This window comes from Mobula birostris, chromosome 30 (assembly GCF_030028105.1).
Source record: "Mobula birostris isolate sMobBir1 chromosome 30, sMobBir1.hap1, whole genome shotgun sequence".
Lineage (NCBI taxonomy): Eukaryota > Metazoa > Chordata > Chondrichthyes > Myliobatiformes > Myliobatidae > Mobula > Mobula birostris.
The window spans coordinates 12,010,037-12,031,744 of NC_092399.1; the positions used below are offsets into that span (position 1 = coordinate 12,010,037).

At 43.1% G+C, this 21,708-nt stretch overlaps 1 protein-coding gene across 3 annotated transcripts in view; it reads left to right on the forward strand.

Annotated features, from left to right (window-relative positions):
- The first annotated feature begins 212 nt into the window (after positions 1 to 212).
- Positions 213 to 21,708, forward strand: part of stpg1 (sperm-tail PG-rich repeat containing 1) — a 99,719-nt gene continuing 78,223 nt past the window's right edge. For all 3 annotated transcript variants that reach the window (XM_072247240.1, XM_072247239.1, XM_072247242.1), the window contains exons 1-2: positions 213 to 331; positions 16,220 to 16,367. In XM_072247240.1, the coding sequence (XP_072103341.1) occupies positions 16,268 to 16,367 (100 nt within the window). In that variant the 5' untranslated portion in view covers positions 213 to 331; positions 16,220 to 16,267. The remainder of the gene's footprint in view (positions 332 to 16,219; positions 16,368 to 21,708) is intronic.

The following is a 21,708-nucleotide window of genomic DNA, read 5'->3' on the forward strand; positions in this document are numbered from 1 at the left end:
GACGAATGGCCTCATTGCTTCATCATTAGAAGATTACGATGTAAATAAATGGTTATTCTGTACAATTGTAGTCGAAGCTGATCTATTCCATACTCCCTACGACTTGGCCGCAGACAACCTTGTTGCCCACACAAAATATGATTGGCAGAGCCGGTCAGGCGCTTCTCCCATTGGCGGAAGAAGGTAAGAAGTTATTACTGAATGGAATGGAACGGGAGGCGGCCCGGCCGTGCCGTTGCCACGGTGACGAGTATAAACAAGTCCCCGATGCCTAGAAATGAGGCACCGTCGGCAACGGAGGCAGAGCTTGGCGGAGGCGAAAGGGCAGCGGGTAAGGGGGACGCTGGGCGATCGCATGGGGTCGGGGTAATTGTTGACAGGCTCAGGCCGCCGGCAGCGTGTAAACACGAGGAGCCCCAGGCTTTCAAGTGAACAGAAGGTCGGCTTCTTTCACTTTGCGATTAAAAAAAATGTCAGGGAATGCAAAAGTAATTATTGAAGAATTCATCACTGTGATTTTATGTCAACTTGGTAACCCTTCGGGAAAGCAGTACAAATAAAGTTCAGAATTATCGCTTAAGTATTCGATGCCAACCTCTTCTTGTAGGCATTGATAAAAACAAAATGGTGAATATTCCGAACTACAGTATTTTAATTCGTTGGTGCTTCCTGCTGTTTCTTAAACACGAGAAGTCTGCAAATCCAAAGCAACACACACACACACACACACACACACACACACACACACACACACACACACACACACACACACACACACACACACACACACACACACACACACACACACACACACACACACACAAAATGCTGGAGGAACCCAGGTCAGAGAGCACCTATGGAAACGAATAGGTCAAGGTAACGGGCCTGGACTCTTCTTCGGGACTGCTTTTTAAGCTGCTTTTGCTTATCATCCCTCTGACACATATGGATCACTCTCTGCCCAGCATCAGGCTGACATGTTACCTTTTGCTTGGAACCTGTATTCTTTGAGCTCCTGAGACATTGCTTGCTCAACTCTATGTTTCCAAGTGGCCTGACCTCTGCTTTACGTGGAAAACTCAAGGGTGCAAAACAAAAGCAGTGATTCATAAACCCCCCAGGGTGCCCTCATAATCAGTAGTGTGCCTGTTGGTATATTCTGGGCATCTCCAAGAATAGGTGACAGTCGAAGTTTCCCTTAAATACTCTCTTCAATGAAGGTGATTTCTTTGATGTTCTGCACTATTTTGATTAAATAGTTTTGCATTCCATTCACTTTTGATCCCTCCTCATGACCATGTTATTGATCAAGCTAAGTGTTGAATTTGACCTTCTGTTTTGGCTGGGGAAGATTCCGAACCTGGATTGGACTTATTATCATTGACTTGGTTGACGTGAAGTTTGTTGTTTTGGGGACATGGCTAGAAGATGTCGAAGAGCTGACGGATAGTTGGGTTGGTTATCGTTGAGTGGAGCAAATCCTGTGATATTTGTACTTGCATGCTTCCAGTGGTTTCAAGGCCTGCAATAACCTGCGGTGTTATTTCATTTTATTGACCAACCAGCAAAATGAAGTACATTTGATTGTTTTGAAGGTTATATTCATTGAAATGCAGTTTCATCCTATTTAAAACCATGTTGTAAAGGAGATAGAGTACTGTGCAAAACTCTTAGGCACCCCGAGCAACACACACAAAATGCTGGAGAACTCAGCAGGTCAGGCAGCGATGGTGGAAATGAATAAGCAGTCAACGTTTTGAGCCAAGACTCTTCTTCAGGACTGGTAAGGAAGGAGGACGATGTCAGAATAAAAAGTTGGGTGGAGGTAAAGGAAGATAGCTGGAAAATGATGGGCAAAGTCAGTTGTGTGGGAAGAGTCAAGGATTGGAGAAGAAAGAACCTGATAGGAGAGGAGAGTGGACCATGGGAGAAAGGGAAGGAGGAGGGGACCCAGGGGAGGTGAGGTAAGAGGCCGGAGTGGGGAATAGAAGAAAAGGAAGGGGGAGGGATTTTTTTTTATGAGAAAGATTTTCTGCATCTGCAGACTCTCTCGTGTTTGGGCACCCTTGATTTTTTATATGGGTTCAGATGGTATGGCTTCCACAGAGCCCTGACCACAACATCATCGAGACTGCCTGGGGTTACCTGGAGAGACAGAAGCAAGTGAGGCAGCCAAAGTCTGCAGAAGAACTGGGGCAAGTTCTCCAAGATGATGGGACAGCCTACCAGCTGATTCTCTTGTAAAACTGCACGACAGTTTACTTAAGAGAATTGATGCAGCTTTAAAGGCAAAGGATGGTCACACCAAATATTGATTTGATTTAGTTTTTTACTGTTCACTGCTCTTTATAGTAATTTTTTTTGATTTATAGAAACTTTTCATTTCGTTATTTTTGAAAGCATCATCACCTTTACCAGATGTTTTACATGTGTCTAAGACTTTTGCACAGTATTGTAAAAATGTGTCACAGACAGAATATGACTGAAAATATGTATCTATTAAAAAAACTGAATACACCTTATGGCTTAGGGTCTAGCTCATGGTGTCATTGCCTTCTTCTGGGCAGTGTCTTTACAAGATGGGTGACCTCAGCCACTCTCAATGTGCTTCAGAGATTGTCTGCCTGGCATCAGTGGTCGCATAACCAGGACTTGTGATGTGCACCAGCTGCTCATACGACCATCCACCACCTGCTCCTATGGCTTCACATGACCCTGATCAGGGGCCTAAGCAGATGCTGCTCCTTGCCCAAGGGTGACCTACAGGATCGCGGAGGCAAGGAGCGCCTTGCACCTCCTTTGTTAGAGATGTAACTTCACCCTGCCACCCAAGATTGCTTAGAAACGCATCTTAATCTGGAAACGGATAAACCCAGATGTTGAAATAAAAACAGAAAATGCAGGAATTGTTCTGGTCAGGCAGTATTACTGCAGGTAGTTTCCTTCCACATTTTCCAATTTTATTACACATTTTGCATTGGTTAAAGTAACTAAAATGCACAAGTAACTTCACTTGGAGTTGCCTGTAATCTTCCACTTCAATTAGTTCTGAAATCATAGATGATTTATCTTAAGATAATGGGACGACACAATAATGTAGTCGTTAGTGTACCACTGTTGCAATCCCAGTTGTAAGATCAGGGTTCAATTTCCTCTGCTGTCGGTAAGGAGGTAGTACATTCTTCCTGTGTTTTCTCCGGAAGCTTTGGATTTCCCCCTACATTCCGAAGAAATATGGATAGGATTAGTGAGTTATGGGCATGCATTATTGGTGCCAGAGGCATGACAATACTTATGGATTGCCCAGCACAATCCTTACTGATTTGATTGGCTGCAAAATAATGCATTTCACTGTAGGTTTCGATATACGTATGACAAATAAAGCTGATCTTTATCTTTGTATAAAATCCAATTTTATAGAAAAAATGCAGCAATGGAAAGGTTCTGGGTAACTTCCCTTTCTTTCGGTTGCCCTTTGCATCAGTCTAATCACTCCTGACAGCTGAAGAGTATTTTTGTATGAAACTTTTGTATTCTTTTGTATTAGTTCATCAGCGTACCCCAGGACTCGCACAGTTCCAACCTTTGAAGAACACGTGCAGAAGAAGCGTCTAGGCTCGAAACGTCGACTACCTTATTCATTTCCATGGATGCTGCCTGACCTGCTGAGTTCCTCCAGCATTTTATATTTTTTGGATTTCCAGCATCTGCAAGAACTTCTTGCGCTTGTGATTTGACGAAGAATGTGCTGATGAAACAATGGTATTATGATTGGAATATAGCAGCTAAATGTTAAAACTGCAGATCTTAAATGTGAAATAAAGATATCACTTTTTGAATGCTTGCTGCAATGGTACATTTCATCTGCTGGCTGCTTCCACTCATTGTCATTATTTTCACACTATCTATCATCCGAATTCTATAGTCTGCAGTATTGACCCATACGCAAGGGCTGTTCAATGACACTGTTTTATTGCCATTCCTCAGAAAATGCAGCAACTAAAATGACAGCTTTCATTGATTCAAGTTTCTTATGAAATACCTAACAATACCTTTCAGTTCTGCCCTTTTGTACAGCTGGGAGGTGAAAATCAGGCACAAAATCACAACAATCATGGGGAGTTTTAGTTCATGTCTTTCATTTTGTTGAAATCAGATGAAATATTGTACAAATCTTGCCTTCAGTAGAGTTCCAATTTGTCTTAGAAAAAAAACATAATTAGAAATGACCAAAAAATTTAATAATTGTCTTAGAGAGATAATGGTCTTCATGCCAGCAAAAGTCAAATTGTCAAATTGCAGTGGGCTGATTCATGTTTTGTGTGTGAGTCCGCAGCTGGAAAATTCACCTTCCAAAGCTTCAGAGTTTGCACAGGAAGTTATTTATTGAGATATAGCACGGAATCGGCCCTTCTGACTCTCTGCGCCACACCGCCCAGCAATCTGCCCGATTTAATCCTCGCCTAATCATGGGATGATTTACAATGAACAATTAATCTACCAACCGGTATATCTTTGGACTGTGGGGGGAAACCGGAGCACCTGGAAGAAACCCATGCAGTTCCGGGGAGCAAATAGAAATTCCTTACAGGCAGCAGTGGGAATTGAACCCCAGTTGCCTGTCGTCGTCATGGCTATCCCTCGAGGTCGAGGATGATGGTCTTCATTCTGAAGAAGTGGCCCACAGAGTGAAGACGCCTGTGTGTGTATTTGTTTAACGTGTACTTGATGTTGCACTCCAAGAAGCACACGATACTTCACAAATCAACCAACTGATTCCAGTGGCATGGAAACCACAACGATTGGAGCTGATGGATTTGTTGCAGCCTTCATCCGCCTTCACAGCTGTTGAATTTGAAGTAACTTCATCTGCCTGTTCCACCGTTGAGGTCTTGGTTGGATTGTTCTTTGACAGGGACCTCACCCTTGACCTTACCGCCATGGGTGACCCTACCAGGAGCACAGCTCCAGACGGCATCGCTCTCGGGATCACAGGACCACACAAGCTTCTCCACCATAATAAGGTGACAATCCACAGAGAAGAGTTACCTTTACTGAAAAAGCGTTGTGCTAACCACTACACCACTGTGCCGCCCGAAGTATGCCTGTCTCCACTCATCCCCAAATGGTAGAATCATTCTTCCTCCCTCTCTCTGTCCCTCACGCTCTCTCCGTTCCCATTTCTTTCCCTCCCTCTCCCCGACCCACACACACATATATACACACACACACACACACACACACACACACACTTGTTGACCACATATGGACATCTAAATTCGTAGAACGACATTTTCCACAAGAATTATTTTATTAATAATGGAAGGTAGGATCCCAGCAGAGTGTCGTAATAATGGTAGCCTTCATGCTGATTCATGGCACAGTCAGATGCAGACTCAGCAAGTCGTGCGTGGGTGAAGGGATGGGGGTTGCCGTGAAACTGTGTGTTTCCCACAGGAAGTGAAGAAAAGCCAGGGGACTGTCTCTTCCAGTCACTGAGCAGTTTCCTGAGCAGCTCTCCTGTCAGCTTGTGTGTGATAGATAATTGAAAATGAAATCATTGTTCTAATGTTTAAAACAATAGCTGCATTCAATGTTTATTTTTTAAAGTTGTTGTGTAGCTTTCCTTGGTGTCGACATAATGAGCTCCCATCAGGACAGGTCTAGACCCGAAATGTCGACTGTGCTCTTTTCCATAGATGCTGCCTGGCCTGCTGTGTTCCTCCAGCCTTTTGTGTGTGTTGCTTGGATTCCAGCATCTGTAGATTTTCTGGTTTCCCTTCTTGATTATATTGAGCTGACTCTAGAAAGTGTAAAGGCATTTCCAAATTGTATTTAATTTCCTGAAAGAGCACCAAAATGTATGTAGAAACTTCCTGTTACTTGTAGATTTATGACCAGAATGTCCTCCCTTTATAAGCTAATCAAAGCCCAGAACACTTTGTGGGTTGGATATCTTGCGCCCTCTGGTGGTAGGCCAATTCCCAGTAGCTGCTTCAGCGAGAGAATAATGTCTCAGTATGTATAATGTGATAAAATTATTTTTAATTAGCCAGCCAAAGTAATTTATAGCTCTTTCAAATTTCTTTTGATGTAGAAGATTCTTCCTTTTTCTTCTTTGGCTGCCCTCAGGATTGAGAATGGTTTCATTCCAGTTCTGTGGGAACTGCAAATTTTGCCATAGGGGCAGCAGAAAGTGCTTGATTAAGTGGATGTGTGTGTGTTTCTTTTGGGGGGGCCGGGGCAGTTTGCTGTACTGTTAGTTTTTGCTGGCCTTTCATATATTCCCAATGCATGGATTCAAGGTTCTCTGTTTTCATTGGGAAATGGATGTGAAGTTTAATAAGAGGACTTTCAAGAACCCTTGAATAATTTCCTCTGTCCTCCAGCAATCTCCTGTTGTGAACAACGTACCCGTTCCTGGAGTTTGGTGACAACTGTGTGAATGGCATGGCCTGCCATCACAATATGAATGTATTAAGAAACTCAATGAAAGAAACATCGGGACAGGAGATGACACTGACATTGCTTCTCCAATGCTGCCAGTATATGTATTTGGCAGAGGATTTTGCAGAGATGGTGTTGGTGGAATTTCTCTCGTGCATTGAGATGCCATGTTTTAAGTAGTCCATTACAGGGTAAAGTACAGCCAGGGATGAATCACTACTGCCGGTAGACAGATACATATTTTTAACCAGTTTGCCAGAACACTTTTAGAATAGGATAGAATAGATCAGAACTTTACTACCGTTGCTCAAGACAACGAGATTGCGGTGCTACTCCAGTCAGTGCAAAATAGGTATATATAATGCATGTGATATGGCTTAATTTTTTTTAAAATCCCATATTTTCACGCAGCAAGTGACTTCGATAGTCCATAACACTCAAAAGCTATTGGCAAGCCCGAGTGTAGCTTTATACTTTATACTTTATTGTCGCCAAACAATTGATACTAGAATGTACAATCATCACAGCGATATTTGATTCCGCGATTCCCGCTCCCTGGATTACAAATATTAAATATTAAAAATAGTAAAAATTAGTAAATATTTAACAGCCCTCGGGAAGAAGCTGTTTTTCAGACTCACTGTCTTGGCTAAGAAGTTTCTGTATGTCCTACCAGGTGGCAGGAGATTGAATAGGCAGTGTCCAGGTTGGATGGGTCTTTAATGATGTTATGAGCGTGCAGTAGGCATTGAGATTGTCTCCAGGTAAAGTAGTTGAGTCCCAGTGATGAGCTGAGCCATTCTAATCACCGGCTGGATTATTTTGTGATTGGTCTAGCTGCATTTAGAGTACCACACTGTCACTCTTTTTCTCAGACAGGCAAAGTCTTGCTTGTGCAAGGATAATAGTTCTCCATTGGCATCTGACTTCAATGAGTGACCCTATTTGCAGGATCTTGTTGTGGCTATTTACTGTGGCTGGCCATCTTGTGCCAATGTTCTCTTTGGTGTTTATGCCCTCTAACTGGCTGCATCATCGTCTGGCGTGGAAGGCCACTGCACACAATTGGGAGAAAAAGCTGCAGAAAGCTAAAAATTCAGCCAGCTCCATCATGGGTACCAGCCTCCTCTACATCAAGGACACCTCCAAATAGAAATACCTTAAGAAGGTGGCATCCATCATTCAGGACTCCCATCATCCAAGACATGCCCTCTCTCTTTGCTACCATCAAGGAGGAGGTACAGGAACCAGAGACACACACTCTATGTTTCTGGAACAGCTTCTTCCCCTCTGCCATCAGATTTCTGAATGGACAATGAACCCACGAACACTACCTCAGTATTTTTTCTCCTCTCTTTTTGACCTACATATTAATTTATTTTTTAATGCATTGTAATTTATAGTTTTTATTATTTATTGTTTCAAATGTACTGCTGCCACAAAACAGATTTCACAACATATGCCAATGTTATTAAACCTGATTCTGGTCTGGATTTTCTTGTACACTTAAGTGAATGAGATAATGATGAGTTGGACTTCAACTTGGTGACTGGCTTCAAAATAAATCAAAGTTCAAAGTAAGTTTATTATCAAAGTGCATACTCTAAATGTCACCATATACATCCTGAGATTCATTTTCTTTCGGGCACACTCAAAAAAACTCATAATAGAATAATAACCATAACAGAATTAAGTTCAAGACCGAACCAATTTGGGTGTTCAACCAGTGTGCAAAAGACAACAAACTGTGCAAATACAAAAAAAAGAAATAATAACAAGGATAAATGAGCTATAATTATTGAGACCATGAGATGAAGAGTCTTTGAAAGTGAGTCCGTTGGTTGTGGGAATATTTCAATGATGGGACAAGTGAAACTGAGTGAAGTTATCCACTTTGGTTCAAGAGCCTGATGGTTGAGGGGTAGTAACAGTTCCAGCACCTGATGGTACGAACCCTGAGGCTCTTGTACCTTCTTGCTGATGGCAGCAGCAAGAAGAGAGCATGAGCTGGGTAGCAGGGCTCCCTGATGATGGATGCTGCTTTCTTATGACAGAGTATCATGTAGATGTATTCAATGATGGGAAGGGCTTTGCTTGTGATGGACTGGGCCGTATCCACTACTCTTCGTAAGAATTTGCATTCAAGGGCACTCCAGGTTATGATGCAGCCAGTCAATATACTTTCCATTACATATCTATAGAAGTTTGTCAAAGAGTTTGGACTGACCTTAATTTTTAAGATAGTACAGTTTCCCATTTATCATATCAATTAGCTCCATTCCCAAGGAAGTCAATATATTTTGTGCAGGAAATGATAGAAAAACAATTGTCTGAATATTCTGACCAATGATGCTCAAGTAACTTTTTGTGTTTAGAACATTTTAATATGGAAATACAGCTGTCTCTTAAGAAGTAATACTTAAATTAAAATCAATCATTTGATTAATAATAAAAGCAAAACACATTGGAAATGTAGCAGGACGGGCGGTATCTGTGGAAAAAGTTGACATTTCAGGTTGAAGAGCCTTTGTCAACTGGGAAACTGATAAAACAAGTTAGTTGTAAGAAGTACCGGCCAATCACCAAACGTCATGAGTTTAAAAATTACACAGTAAACAAAATTGATTTTCAAAAATGTAATTGTAAGGGAGATGGATATTGACAGCACATTTGATGTAGGCATATTTGACCAAGTCCTATACAACAGTCTGATCATGAAAAAGAAAACACATGGGATCCAGGAACATCCAAAATTGGCTCAGTAGCAACATACAGTACTGTGCAAAAGTCTTAGGCATATATATATATAGCTAGCAAATTTCCCTCTAAGACGTGCGCGTGTGCGTACGCACTTATCTTTCGCTACTAATGCACAAAGGAATTGTAAATTGTTCTAGAAGCCCTGCTACCCAGCTCATGCTCTCTTCTTGCTGCTGCCATCAGGAAGAAGGTACAGGAGCCTCAAGGTTCGTACCATCAGCTGCTGGAACCGTTACTACCCCTCAACCATCAGGTTCTCGAACCAAAGGGATAACTTCACTCAACTTCACTTGTCCCGTCATTGAAATGTTCGCACAACCAATGGACTTGCTTTCAAAGACTCTTCATCTCATGGTCTCAATATTTATTGCTCATTTATTAATTGTAAAATGAGGCTAGGGTTAAGTCCGTGGGTTGATGACAGATCGAATGGCAGGAGGAGCCTAATCCACACTGTATCTCTAAATAAAATAAATATAGTTGCAATGTAATACATAAGCTCAATAACCACAGGGTATGGTTTCCATGAGCTCCTCTGGGGAGGATGCTGTTCATCAGCGTTGCCTGTGAGGTGTGAGTGTGCACAAATCTTCTGCTACTAGTGCACAAAGGAATTTAAACTGCGCACAAATGATTGTCACCCTCTACCTCGTTAGCATGTTAAGTATATTTCACAATTCTACACAGTCACAATTCCTTTTCCGGTTTCTGATGCAGACAGTGTTGACCATGTGGAGTTTGCATTGATTTGTCTGCAGATTTTAAAGCTGGCTTATTTATACTGTTTTTCTTGAAGAAATTATTGATTCACTATGTCGAATTCCAAAGAAGCAAAGGGCGTGAAGTGCAAAAGAACTGCTAGTTCATTTAAATTGGAATGACTTAATAAACCAGTAGAAACAGATACAGCGAAAGCTCATGAGGCCATGAATGTACGGATATGAGAAGTGTTTATGTGTGATACTGGAGTTACCTGCATGTATTAGCGGGACAGAAGCATGGTTGCATTGTGTATTCCGGGGACCAGCTGCTTGCGCTTATGCTGGCCGGTTTAGCGAGCACAGCAGCGGACACCCCTGCTGAAATCTGAAGGAAAACACGCAGAGGATGCAGAGGGGGATCACAAAGTCGAGGAAAGAGGACCGGGTTGAGACAACAGAGACTTATGGAGAAAAGGAGTTCGGTGGGTTATAAAATGGATGAGTTCACGTCGCTAGCCAGGCATCAGAGAACATTTCGGGAGTGCAGTGTTATGTGTTTCACTGGAACGGGGCGGCACGAGGACATACCTGATCAAAACTTTTCCATGGACGGCTTCCAGACCGTTCGGGCTGACCGGTAAGCATAAAGGAGTTGGATGCTTACTGTTCTGGTTAACAACAGATGGTGCAATCCGGGTCATATTACGATCGAGGAACGTGTTTGTAGACCAGATATTGAACTTTTTGCTGTTGGACTTCAGCCATATTCCACCGAGATACAACACTAGGCGGCACGGGAGGTCGTTCCTGCCTGTGGCCATCGAACTTGCAGCTCCTCCCGTGGAGGGTCAGACACCCTGAGCCAATAGACTGGTCTTGGACTTATTTTCCATCTGGCATAGTTTGTATTTGTTGCTTGATTGTTTGTGGTTTTGTATTGCTATATTTGTGCTCTATTCTTGGTTGGTGCGGCTGTAACGAAACCCAATTTCCCTCGGGATCAATAAAGTATATCTATCTATCTAGTCGTGATGCAAAAGTTGCTGGAGAAATTGCACGCGGGAAGAAATGGAGAGACATTTGGAAACTTGACTTTTTAAGGCAATCAGATCACATATGGATGGTGTTCAAAAGCTCTGGTGGGAAAATTATTCATCAAATGCAGAGGAGATCAAAGTTCTTATCGACAGTTATTTTATTTCTTTTAAACAATGAACAAAAAACTGGACTTTGTAGCTTATTTTCCTTAGAATAACTTCAGGTTTACTTCCACTTAAATTTTTATGTTGTTGTCTCTGGGCAAAAAATTGCACAGCACAAGATTTTTGGGCACAAGTGGTCAGTACAAATTAGAGGGAACGTTGATAGCTAGAGTGCCGAAGATTTTTGCACAGTATTGTGTTTGTCAACGTGGAGCAGATAAGCTTGTAAATCTGATGGGATCACAGGATGCTGGGAATGGTGAGGGTGTAGTGCCCCAGGAGGGGTGTGTTTGACAGGTGGCAGAGAAGGAGTGCCAGAGCAGGAAGGAGGGGAAGGTGGTGCGGGTGCAGACACACCCAGTCTTGAGATACCAGGCAAGGTAATTTGATTCCAAACAGTTGGTTTATTGATCATTACAGAATGTCTCTCTGGTGCTTCCTGCTCCCTCCCCTCTCCCTTCCCCTTTTGCCAACCATGATTCCCTTCTCTCTGGACCCCTTCCCATTTTCAGACCACAACGGAGACTCTTGTCAGAATCAGGTTTATCATCAGTCACATATTATAAAATATGTTTTTTTTGCAGCAGTACAGTGCAATGCATAAAATTACTATAGTACTATGTAAATGTCCTAGACACCCCAGCTATAAGCAGTATATATGTGCCGAAGACTTCTACACAGTATCGTAAATTTAATCAAAGTCTGTAATTGCTGGTACAAGATGATCACTTGCTAAGCAATTTAAAGTTTTCATCTCTTACCACATTTCAGGGATTCAAAACAGTATGCAAAGTGTTTACAGGAATGATAATAATCATCACAGATAACACACTGTGCTATAATTTCAGGAGTGCTTATGAACTGAAGATGCTTTTCTCTGCTTAATCCGCAGAGCAGACATTTCCTATGTGTACAGATGAAAACAATAAGGGGAGAGACCCACGGTGGGAAGACCCTGCTGTATTTATGGTTGATGAACTTCTATAGTGCTTAAGACTTCCTGCTGTTTGTTGAATGAAATCTAAATAGTTCTGCTTGACAGAAGCTGAATGACTGAAACAGGCAACAGAGATTGGGAGCACTATCCTCAAAGATTTTAAATAAAATGGATAAACAAATTTTGGATTAGCTCCACAGTTTTCTTTTAAGAGTTGCACCTGCTAGTGATCAAGAGATTAAACTTTGTGGATCCAGGTGTGGTTGGCTACTCTGTTTCATTATCACTAGGTGACGTGGGCGATCACGGCCTTTCCATGACCATGATTGTGCCAAGCAAATTTTTCTGCAGAACTGGTTTGCCATTGTCTTCTTCTGGGCAGTGTCTTTACAAAGACGGGTGACCCCAGCCGTTATCAATACTCTTCAGACATAACCAGGACTTGTGATGTGCACCAGCTGCTCATACGACCATCCACCACCAGCCCCAATGGCTTCACATGACCCTGATCAGGTGGGCTAAGCAGGTGCTACGCCTGCTGGCTAGAGAAGGGAAGGAGCATCTTACACCTCCTTTGGTAGAGGCGTACCTCCACACCGCCACCCAGTCACTTATTATGATTATGAGGACACGCAGTCTCCTTTTATTGTCATTTAGTAATGCATGCATTAAGAAATGATAAAATGTTTTTCCAGAATGATATCACGAAAATGCATGACAAACCGACTTAAAAACTAACAAAAACTACATAATCGCAACATATAGTTACAACAGTGCAAAGCAATACCATAATTTGATAAGAACAGACCAAGGCACGGTAAAAGTCTCAAAGTCTCTCGAAAGTCCCATCATCTCACGCAGACGGTAAACCTCCAGCGCCGCCAACTTGCCAGTGCAGCATCCTGGAAGCATCCGACCACAGTCTGACTCCGAGTCCGTCCGAAAAACTCCGAGCCTCCGACCCACCTCTTCGACACCGAGCACCGAGCACCATCTCTGCCTAGCGCTTTGACCCCGGCCCCGACAACAGGTGATACGCAAAGCCGAGGATTTGGGGCCTTCGTCTCCGTTTAGTTTGCCTTCCCCAAAACCTACCCAATGAAGTGGGCTGTGGGGCGATCACATCCAAACGGAGGGTGCTTACAGAGGCAATTAACAATTTTCACAGAGTGAGGAATATGATTGAGAATGTAATGGGACACATTCGATTGGCTGAATGGCCTAATTCTGCTCCGATGTCTTATGATCAGGGCACTTCTGTTTAAGGTGCAATTAGTGATGACACCTACGTCCTTTTTACCTTACAACTTTCATCAAAAGTAGTTATGAGGTAACAAATCGATGTGATCTAAGTATCACCACAAATTTAGGTCCTGCGAGCCCAGGGTTGAAGTAAGGACTGATTTTCAGAGGTTGGATCTACCTGCTGCTCATGTGAACTATGTAATGATATGAACTTTACAGAAGGCTGATGTTGGGTTTTGACTGGGAAATTTATCCTACAATTTTAAATGGGAGGCAGCAATCCCCCCAGTTTTTTTAACAGCTTGAAAACCGCGCGACACTTTAATAAAACATTATACAAAAGAAAATTCCAGCTGCGTGGCAACGAAGGCTATGTGCGCGGGAGCATTTCCGTGACGGCGCATCTTAGAGGGCATAGTGATGGGCGGGGCATAGGATGCAGGAGCTGACAAGCAAGGAAGATATTTTGCTGATGAAGGGTGTCGGTCTGAAACGTCGACTGTACTCCTTTCCATAGATGCTGCCTGGCCTGCTGAGTTGCTCCGGCATTTTGTGTGTGTGTTGTTTGAATACATGCCAGCCCTCACCGAGGGATCAGCAGGGGAAAGGATGAGCAGTTTCAGGTCTAGGGTGTAAACATCTCTGTAGACCCATCCTCGGTCTAACATGTTGATGCAGTCACAAAGATGGAATGACAATGGCAAAAGTTCATTAGGAGTTTGAGGAGATTTTGAATGTTACTAAAAAAGATGTGCCATTCTAACTGGCTGAATCACTATCTGGTATGGAGGGGCCTCTGCAAAGGATCGGAAAAAGCTGCCAGAAGGTTGCAAACGCAGCCAATTCCATCATGGGCACTAGCCTCCCCAGCATCCAGGACAGCTTCAAAGGGCAATGCCTCAAAAAGGCAACATCCTTCATTAAGGACCTCTGTCACTCGGGATATGCCCTCTTCTCATTGCTACCATTAAGGAAAGGTACAGGAGCCTGAAGTCACACACTCAGAGTTTTAGAGAAAGCTTTTTCCCCACTGCCATCAGGTTTTTGAACAGACAATGAACCCATAAGTGCTGCCTCGGTATTTATTGCTGTCTTTTTGCACTACTTTATTATATGTGACCCCGGCTGGCGGCGTAGTGGCATCAGTGTTGGACTTCGGGACGAAGGTCCCGAGTTCAAATCCAGCTGGCTCCCCTGCACGCTTTCCATCCGTGCTGGGCTACGAGCTGGTGATCTCTTTGGAAACTCACTCGGCAGAAGGCAATGGCAAACCACTGCTGTAGCTTGCCTCTACGTCAGAGAGGCGTGGAGGGAAATCGTCCGCTAACCGGAGAAACTCCAGACGAAGACGTACCTTTCCTTTCCTTTATCATATGTATATAAGGTTTTTTTATTGTAATTTATATTTTTTTATGTATTACACTGTACTGCTCCCACAAATGAATGAATTCTATGACATACATGATGTTGAGGCTGACTCTGATTATGATTCTGAGATTGAAAGCTAGAATGAGCGGTGGCTGGGATCTGAGAGCCAGTGTGGTGTAATCAGATCCAGCCAGATGGTGGAAAAAATGGTAGATTGGGGCTTGAGGGTAGAGAACAAGTCTGCGTGAATGTGAGGAGATGGAAGGCTAGCCTTGGGAGATCCGTGAAGGGTCGCCTTAGGGTTATGAACTGGGGTTTGGCAGGAGTGTTAGGCCGGTTTAATGAAGTGTGGAGAGGGTTATGGTGGTAATACTTTGGGAACACATGAGCTGGAACTAGGCAGTACTTTTAACATAAACCTACTACAGCAATTTATTCAGTATTGATTTCTATACAAGTGCCTGGTATAATTTCCTGTGCTGTTTTCTAACTGGCCAGTAGGAGGTGCATAGGTATGATTCAGGCTCTTCTGTGCTGTCGCTGTGAATGAGTACCTGTTTGCATGAACCGACAGGGTGAGGTCAAGCCCTTATTTTCTTCTTTTAGTAAATTTAGTTGGCTATCTATGTGGATTCTTGAACCATCCTGTCTGAGTAGGTAGATTTTGTGATAACATTCTAGTTTTATGGTTCCTTAAGGTTGTAATAGCACATTACCTACTAAATGCTCCCAATGGCATGTACCTCAAATAGTCTCTGACAACCAAGTCCAGCTCCTGGTATTCACGCATGGTTTAGCTACTAAGCCTAGCAGAACTGTTTCTACTGACAGAAGAAGGGGCAAAGGCAAGTTACTGGTGCCTTAAAACTAGTAGATGGGGCTCGTCAGCAGTGGCTGGCAGCTCATCTAGGAGAAGGAAAACTCCGACCTCAAACCGCGGCCTCGCGGTTATACCCACACATGCAGAAAGCTTCAGAAGTAAACCCCAAGAGAAAGAGAGCTGCAGTCCCTGAAGCAGCCTTATATTAGGCTCAACGCTGACTGGCAACTTCTGCAGTGCCACTGGTGCCAAAAAGTATTGGTCTCTGCCGTGGCTTTGGATTCATCAGCTGCATGGAGAGGAGGAGTTTGCCACATAGGCAGCAACTTGCTCTCCACGTCGTACTCCCCTAGCTTCTGTATTATGCAGAGAGCTGGGATGCACATAGTCGAGCCTGACCAACAAAGGGCCTCTCCTCTATAGATACAACCTTTGCTAATTCCTTACCACCAGAGCTAACTGGATCAAATACGTGCTTAAAGATTTATTTAAACTTGTGTAAAAATTTTCTCCTTGACCTCTGCCAATGCTGTTCTCCTGGAAGCAAATGTAAGGAGAGGACATGAATGCTGATATCATGAATCCTTTGTTTTCCTCCCTAAATCTCTAGACAAGATTCGGTAGCTAGCATTGAGAAGTCACTACAAGATTATTGGTTCCAAAAATGCATGAGCAGTTCCTCTTTTGTCTGATTATTGATTCCAAAGATGCCTAACAAGTTCCTCTTTTATCTGATTAGATGTTCACAGCCTAAGACTGGAATACTTTGACTATCATCAGGGACGTTATGGTAGATTATATCCAGCCCTCGGTGCCTGAGAATAAACAGACTGACAAGCCTGAGTACAAAAAGCTTCAATACTTACCAACAGGATATTCCAGTAAAGGTAATACTAAATATGTCGGCCATATTTATCGTTATAATCTTCGTGCCTTTTTATTGGAAATTCTCAACCCAAGCTTGTCTGTCAGACTAAACTCTAATGAATTTACTGGTGAGTGTTTACTTTCAAAAGTATTGCCCTCCACCCTTCCACAATACTTTAAAAGTGTAATTTCAAAAAGAAGTTAAAAGTGACCAAATCTTTGAGGAAGTAAAATACAATTCACAGAGTGTGGGTTGGTTTAGAGTCATGAGCTGGAGCTGGTGTTTAGATCAGAGCGGTGAAGGGTAGCGAAGAAGTGGGCAATTTAGGTTCCCATGGCTGGGATAGGATCTGGTCAGGGAATTACCCTCTAAATCAGAGGTAAAAACGCTATCAAAAATCAGTTATCCTCAGACTGCCAACAAGATTCATCCTTGGTGCAATGTAAACTAATTTTCCCATCAATGAGTTAAGGAGCATTTCAGAAGGAACAATGTAATGATCCAAGGGTAAAAGCATCATCCATGCCAGTGAGGTTCACAACCAGAGCTGCCTGCTGTTATTTCTGGAGTGATGTATTTCAACATGGAAGTCATACATCAACATTTGGACAAATGTCAATGTGTGACTAGCTCCTGAATTCCTGGTCCAATTAAATTTTACAAATTGCGGAGGTGTTGAAAGGAAGGATACCTTCATCCCAGCTGCCACCATAGGTGGGATGCCCAGGTGGACACCCATTGTAACTCCATGTCCCATTCCCATTCAGGGTTGTCAGTTCATGGCCTCCTCTACTGCCATGACGAGGGCGCTCTCAGCTTGCAGGAGCAACACTCCATCTACCGTCTGGGTAGCCTCCAGCCTGATGGCATGAATACTGATTTCTTTAACTACCAGTAATTTCTACCCTCTCCCCCTCTCTCTGTAACACTCCCCATTCTCACTCCCCTCTTACCCCTTCTTTTCTCCCCACTTGCCCATCACCTTCCTCATGTGCCCTTCCTCTTTTCCCTTCTCCCATGGTCCACTTTCTTCTTATATCAGACTTTTCTTTCTTCAGCCCTTCACCTTTTCCATCTATCATCTCCCAGCTCCTCACTTCATCCGCCCACTTTCCCCTCACCTGATTTCGCCTGCCAGCTGTCAGTTTGTTCACTTCCCTAACCTTCTTATCCTGGCATCTTCCCCCTTCCTTTCCAATCCTGATGAAGGTTCTTGGGCAGAAACATCAACTATATATTCCATCCATAGATGCTTCCTGACCAAAGACCTTAAGACATAGGAGCAGAATTAGGCCATTTGACCCATCGAATCTACTCTGCCATTTCAACCCCAGCTCCCCCTCAACCCCATTCTTCTGCCTTCTTCATGTAACATTTCACGCCCTGACAAATCAAGAACCTATCAGCCTCCACCTTAAATGCACCCAGTGACCTGGCCTGCACAACTGGCTGTGGCAATTAGTTCTACAGATCCATTTCCCTCTGGCTAAAGAAATTCTTCCTCAACTCCGTTCTAGATAAGTGTCCCTCTATTCTGAGGCTGTGCCCCATCGTCCTAGACTCCTCCACTATAGGAAACATACTCTTTACATCCACTCTATCTAGGTCTTTTAACATTCCACAGGTTTCAATGAGATCCCCCCTCATTCTTCTAATCCCTGTGAATACAGGCACAGACCATCAAATGCTCCTCATATGGTAACTATTTCATTCCTGGAATCATTCTCATAAACCTGCTCTGAATCCTTTCCAATGTCAGTACATCCCTTAGATAAGAGGCCCAAAACTCCTCACAATGCTCCAAGTGTGGCCTCAGAAGAGCTTTATAAAGCCTCAGCTTCATATCCTTGCCTTTATGTTCTAGCCCTTGCAAAATGAATGCTAACTTTGCATGTGCCTTCCTCAGCACCGACTTAACCTGCACGTTAACCTTTAGAGGATCTTGCACCTCAGATTTTAGAATTTTTTCCGAGTTCAGATGAGTCTATGCTTTTTTCCTCTACCAAAGTGCATGACCATACACTTCCTGACACTGCATTCAGCCTGCCACTTCTTTGCCTATTCTCCTAATCTGTTTAAATCCTCCTGTAGCCACTCTGCTTCCTCAACCTATTTTCCACCTATTTTCGTATCACTTGCAAATTTAGCCACAAGGCCATCGATTCCATCATCCAAATCATTGACATACAACGTAAGAAGAAGCAGTCACTGACCCCCGTGGAACACCGCTATCACTGGCAGCCAACCAAAAAAAAGCTCTCTTTATTCCCACTCTTTTCCTTTTGCCAATCAGCCAATACTCTATCTTTCCTATAATACCATAGGCTCTTATCTTGCTGAGCAGCCTCATGTGTGGCACCTTATCAAAGGCCTCCTGAAAATCCAACTACACAACATCCATTGATTCTCCTTTTTCTATCCTGCTTGTTATTTCCTCAACAGATTTGGCAGGCAAGATTTCCCCTTAAGGAACCCATGCTGTCTTTGGCCTATTTTATCATGTGCCTCCAAGTACCCCAAAACTTCATCCTTAATAATCGGCTTCAACATCTTCCCAACCACTAATATCAGACTAACTGGCCTATAATGTCCTTCCTTCTGCCTCCCTCTCTTCTTGAAGAGTGGAGCGACATTTTCCAGTGCTCTGGAACCATGCCAGAAACTATTGATTCTTGAAAGATCATTATAAGTGCCTCCATAATCTCGACAATTACCTCTTTTAGAACCCTGGGGTGTATTCCATCTGGTCCAGATGACTTATCTATCTTCGGACATTTCAGCTTCCCAAGTACCTCCTCCCTAGTAATGGCAGCTGTACTCACTTGTGCTCCTGACACTCTTCAACATTTTTTGCATATTGCTAGTGTCTTCCACAGTGATGACTGATGCAAAATATTTATTCAGATCATCCGCCATTTCCTTATCCCCTATTACTACCTCTCCAGCATTATTTGCAGCAGTCTGGCATCCATTCTCATCTCTCTTTTACTTTATATATCTGAAAAAAACCTTTGATATCCTCTTTGATATTATTGGCTAGATTACCTTCATGTTTTACCTTTTCCTTTTTTATGGCTTTTTGGTTGCCTCGTGCTGTTTTTTAAAAGAATCCCAATCCTCTAACTTGCCCATTAATTTTTGCTCTATTTTATGCTCTCAATTTTGTTTTATGTTGTTTTTGACTTCCAAGGTTGTATCATCCTGCCTTTATAATATTTTCTCTTCTTTGGGATGTAATAATCCTGTACCTTCCAAATTGCTCCCAGAAACTCCAGCCATTGTTGCTCTGCCATCTTCCCTGCTAGTGTTCTTTTCCAATCAGTTCTGGTCAACTCCTCTCTCATGCCTCTGTAATTCCACTTACTCCACTGATACTGATACAACTGGCTTTACCTTTTCCCTCTCAGACGGCAGGGTGAATTCTATGCTATTGTGATCATTGTTTCCCAAGGGTCCATTTACCTTAAGCTCCCTAATCAAATATGATTCATTACATAACATCCAGTCCAGAATTGTTGATGCCCTAATGGGTTCAACCACAAGCTGCTCTAAAAAGCCATCTCATAGGCATTCTACAAATTCTCTCTCATGGGATCAGCACCAACCTGATTTTCTCAATCCACCTGAATATTGAAATCCCCCATGACTATCATAACATTGTCCTTTTGGCATGAATTTTCTATCTCCCATTGTAATTTGCATCCCACATCCTGGCTACCGTTTGCAGATCTGTATGTAGCTCACTTCAAGGTCTTTTTACCGTTGCAGTTTCCTAACTAGATTCGCACAGTGACGACTGAAGTTCTCCATCTTCTGATCCTATGTCACCTCTTTCTAAGGATTTGATTTCATTTTTTATCAACAGGGCTACGCCACACCCTCTGCCTACCTCCCTGTCCTTTTGATACAATGTGTAACCTTGGATTTTGAGCTCCCAACTATAATCTTCTTTCAACCACGACACAGTGATGTCCACAATGTCATTCCTGCCAATTTCTAACTGAACTACAAGATCATCTACCTTATTCTGTATACTGTGTGCATTAAAATATAACATCTTCAGTCCTGTGTTCATCACCCTTTTCACTTTTCTCTCCCTGTTACACTGCAACTCATCCCACTGACTGCAATTTTGCCCTATCATCTGCCTGTCCTTCCTTTCAGTCTCACTACACACTGCCTCTGCTTGTAACCCAACTGCCCCATCCTCAGCCCTATCACTCCGGTTCACATCCCCATGTCAAATTAGTTTAAAACCTCCAGAATAGTTCTAACAAACCTGCCCACGAGGATAGTGGCTTCCTTCATGTTCAGGTGTAAACCGTCCCCTTTGTTCAAGCCATACCTTCTTCAAAAGAGATTCCAGTGATCCAGAAAGCTGAGGCACTGCCCCCTGCCCCAGTCCCTCAGCCATGCATTTATCTGCCAATTCATCCTATTCTTACCCTCGCTGGCAGATGGCACAGCCAGCAATCCAGAGATTACTACCCTGGAGGTCCTGCTTTTCAGCTTTCTATGAAGCTCCCTAAATTCCATATCCAGGACCTCCTTCCTTTTCCAACCTATTTCACTGGTGCAAAAATGTACCAAGACTACTGACTGCTCACCCTCCCACATTAGAATGCTGCAGACCTGATCTGAGACATCTCCGACTCTGTCACCTGGGAGACAACATACCATACAGGTTTCTCTATTGCATCCACAGAATCTCATCTCTGCTGCTCTAACTATCGAAACCCCCATCCCTGCTGCTGTCATATAACCATATAACCATATAACAATTACAGCACGGAAACAGGCCATCTCGGCCCTTCTAGTCCGTGCTGAACTCTTACTCTCACCTAGTCCCACCGACCTGCACTCAGCCCATAACCCTCCATTCCTTTCCTGTCCATATAGCTGTCTAATTTAACTTTAAACGACAACATCGAACCTGCCTTAACCACTTCTGCTGGAAGCTCATTCCACACAGCTACCACTCTCTGAGTGAAGGAGTTCACCCTCCTGTCACCCCTAAACTTTTACCCTTTAACTCTCAACTCATGTCCTCTTGTTTGAATCTGCCCCACTCTCAATGGAAAAGGCCTATCCACGTCAACTCTATCAATACCCCTCATAATTTTATACACCTCTATCAAGTCCCCCCCTCAACCTTCTACGCTCCAAAGAATAAAGACCTAACTTGTTCAACCTTTCTCTGTAACTTAGGAGATGAAACCCAGGCAACATTTTAGTAAACCTCCTCTGTACTCTCTCAATTTTATCGACATCTTTCCTATAATTCGGTGACCAGAACTGTACACGATACTCCAAATTCGGCCTTACCAATGCCCTATACAATTTCAACATTACATCCCAAC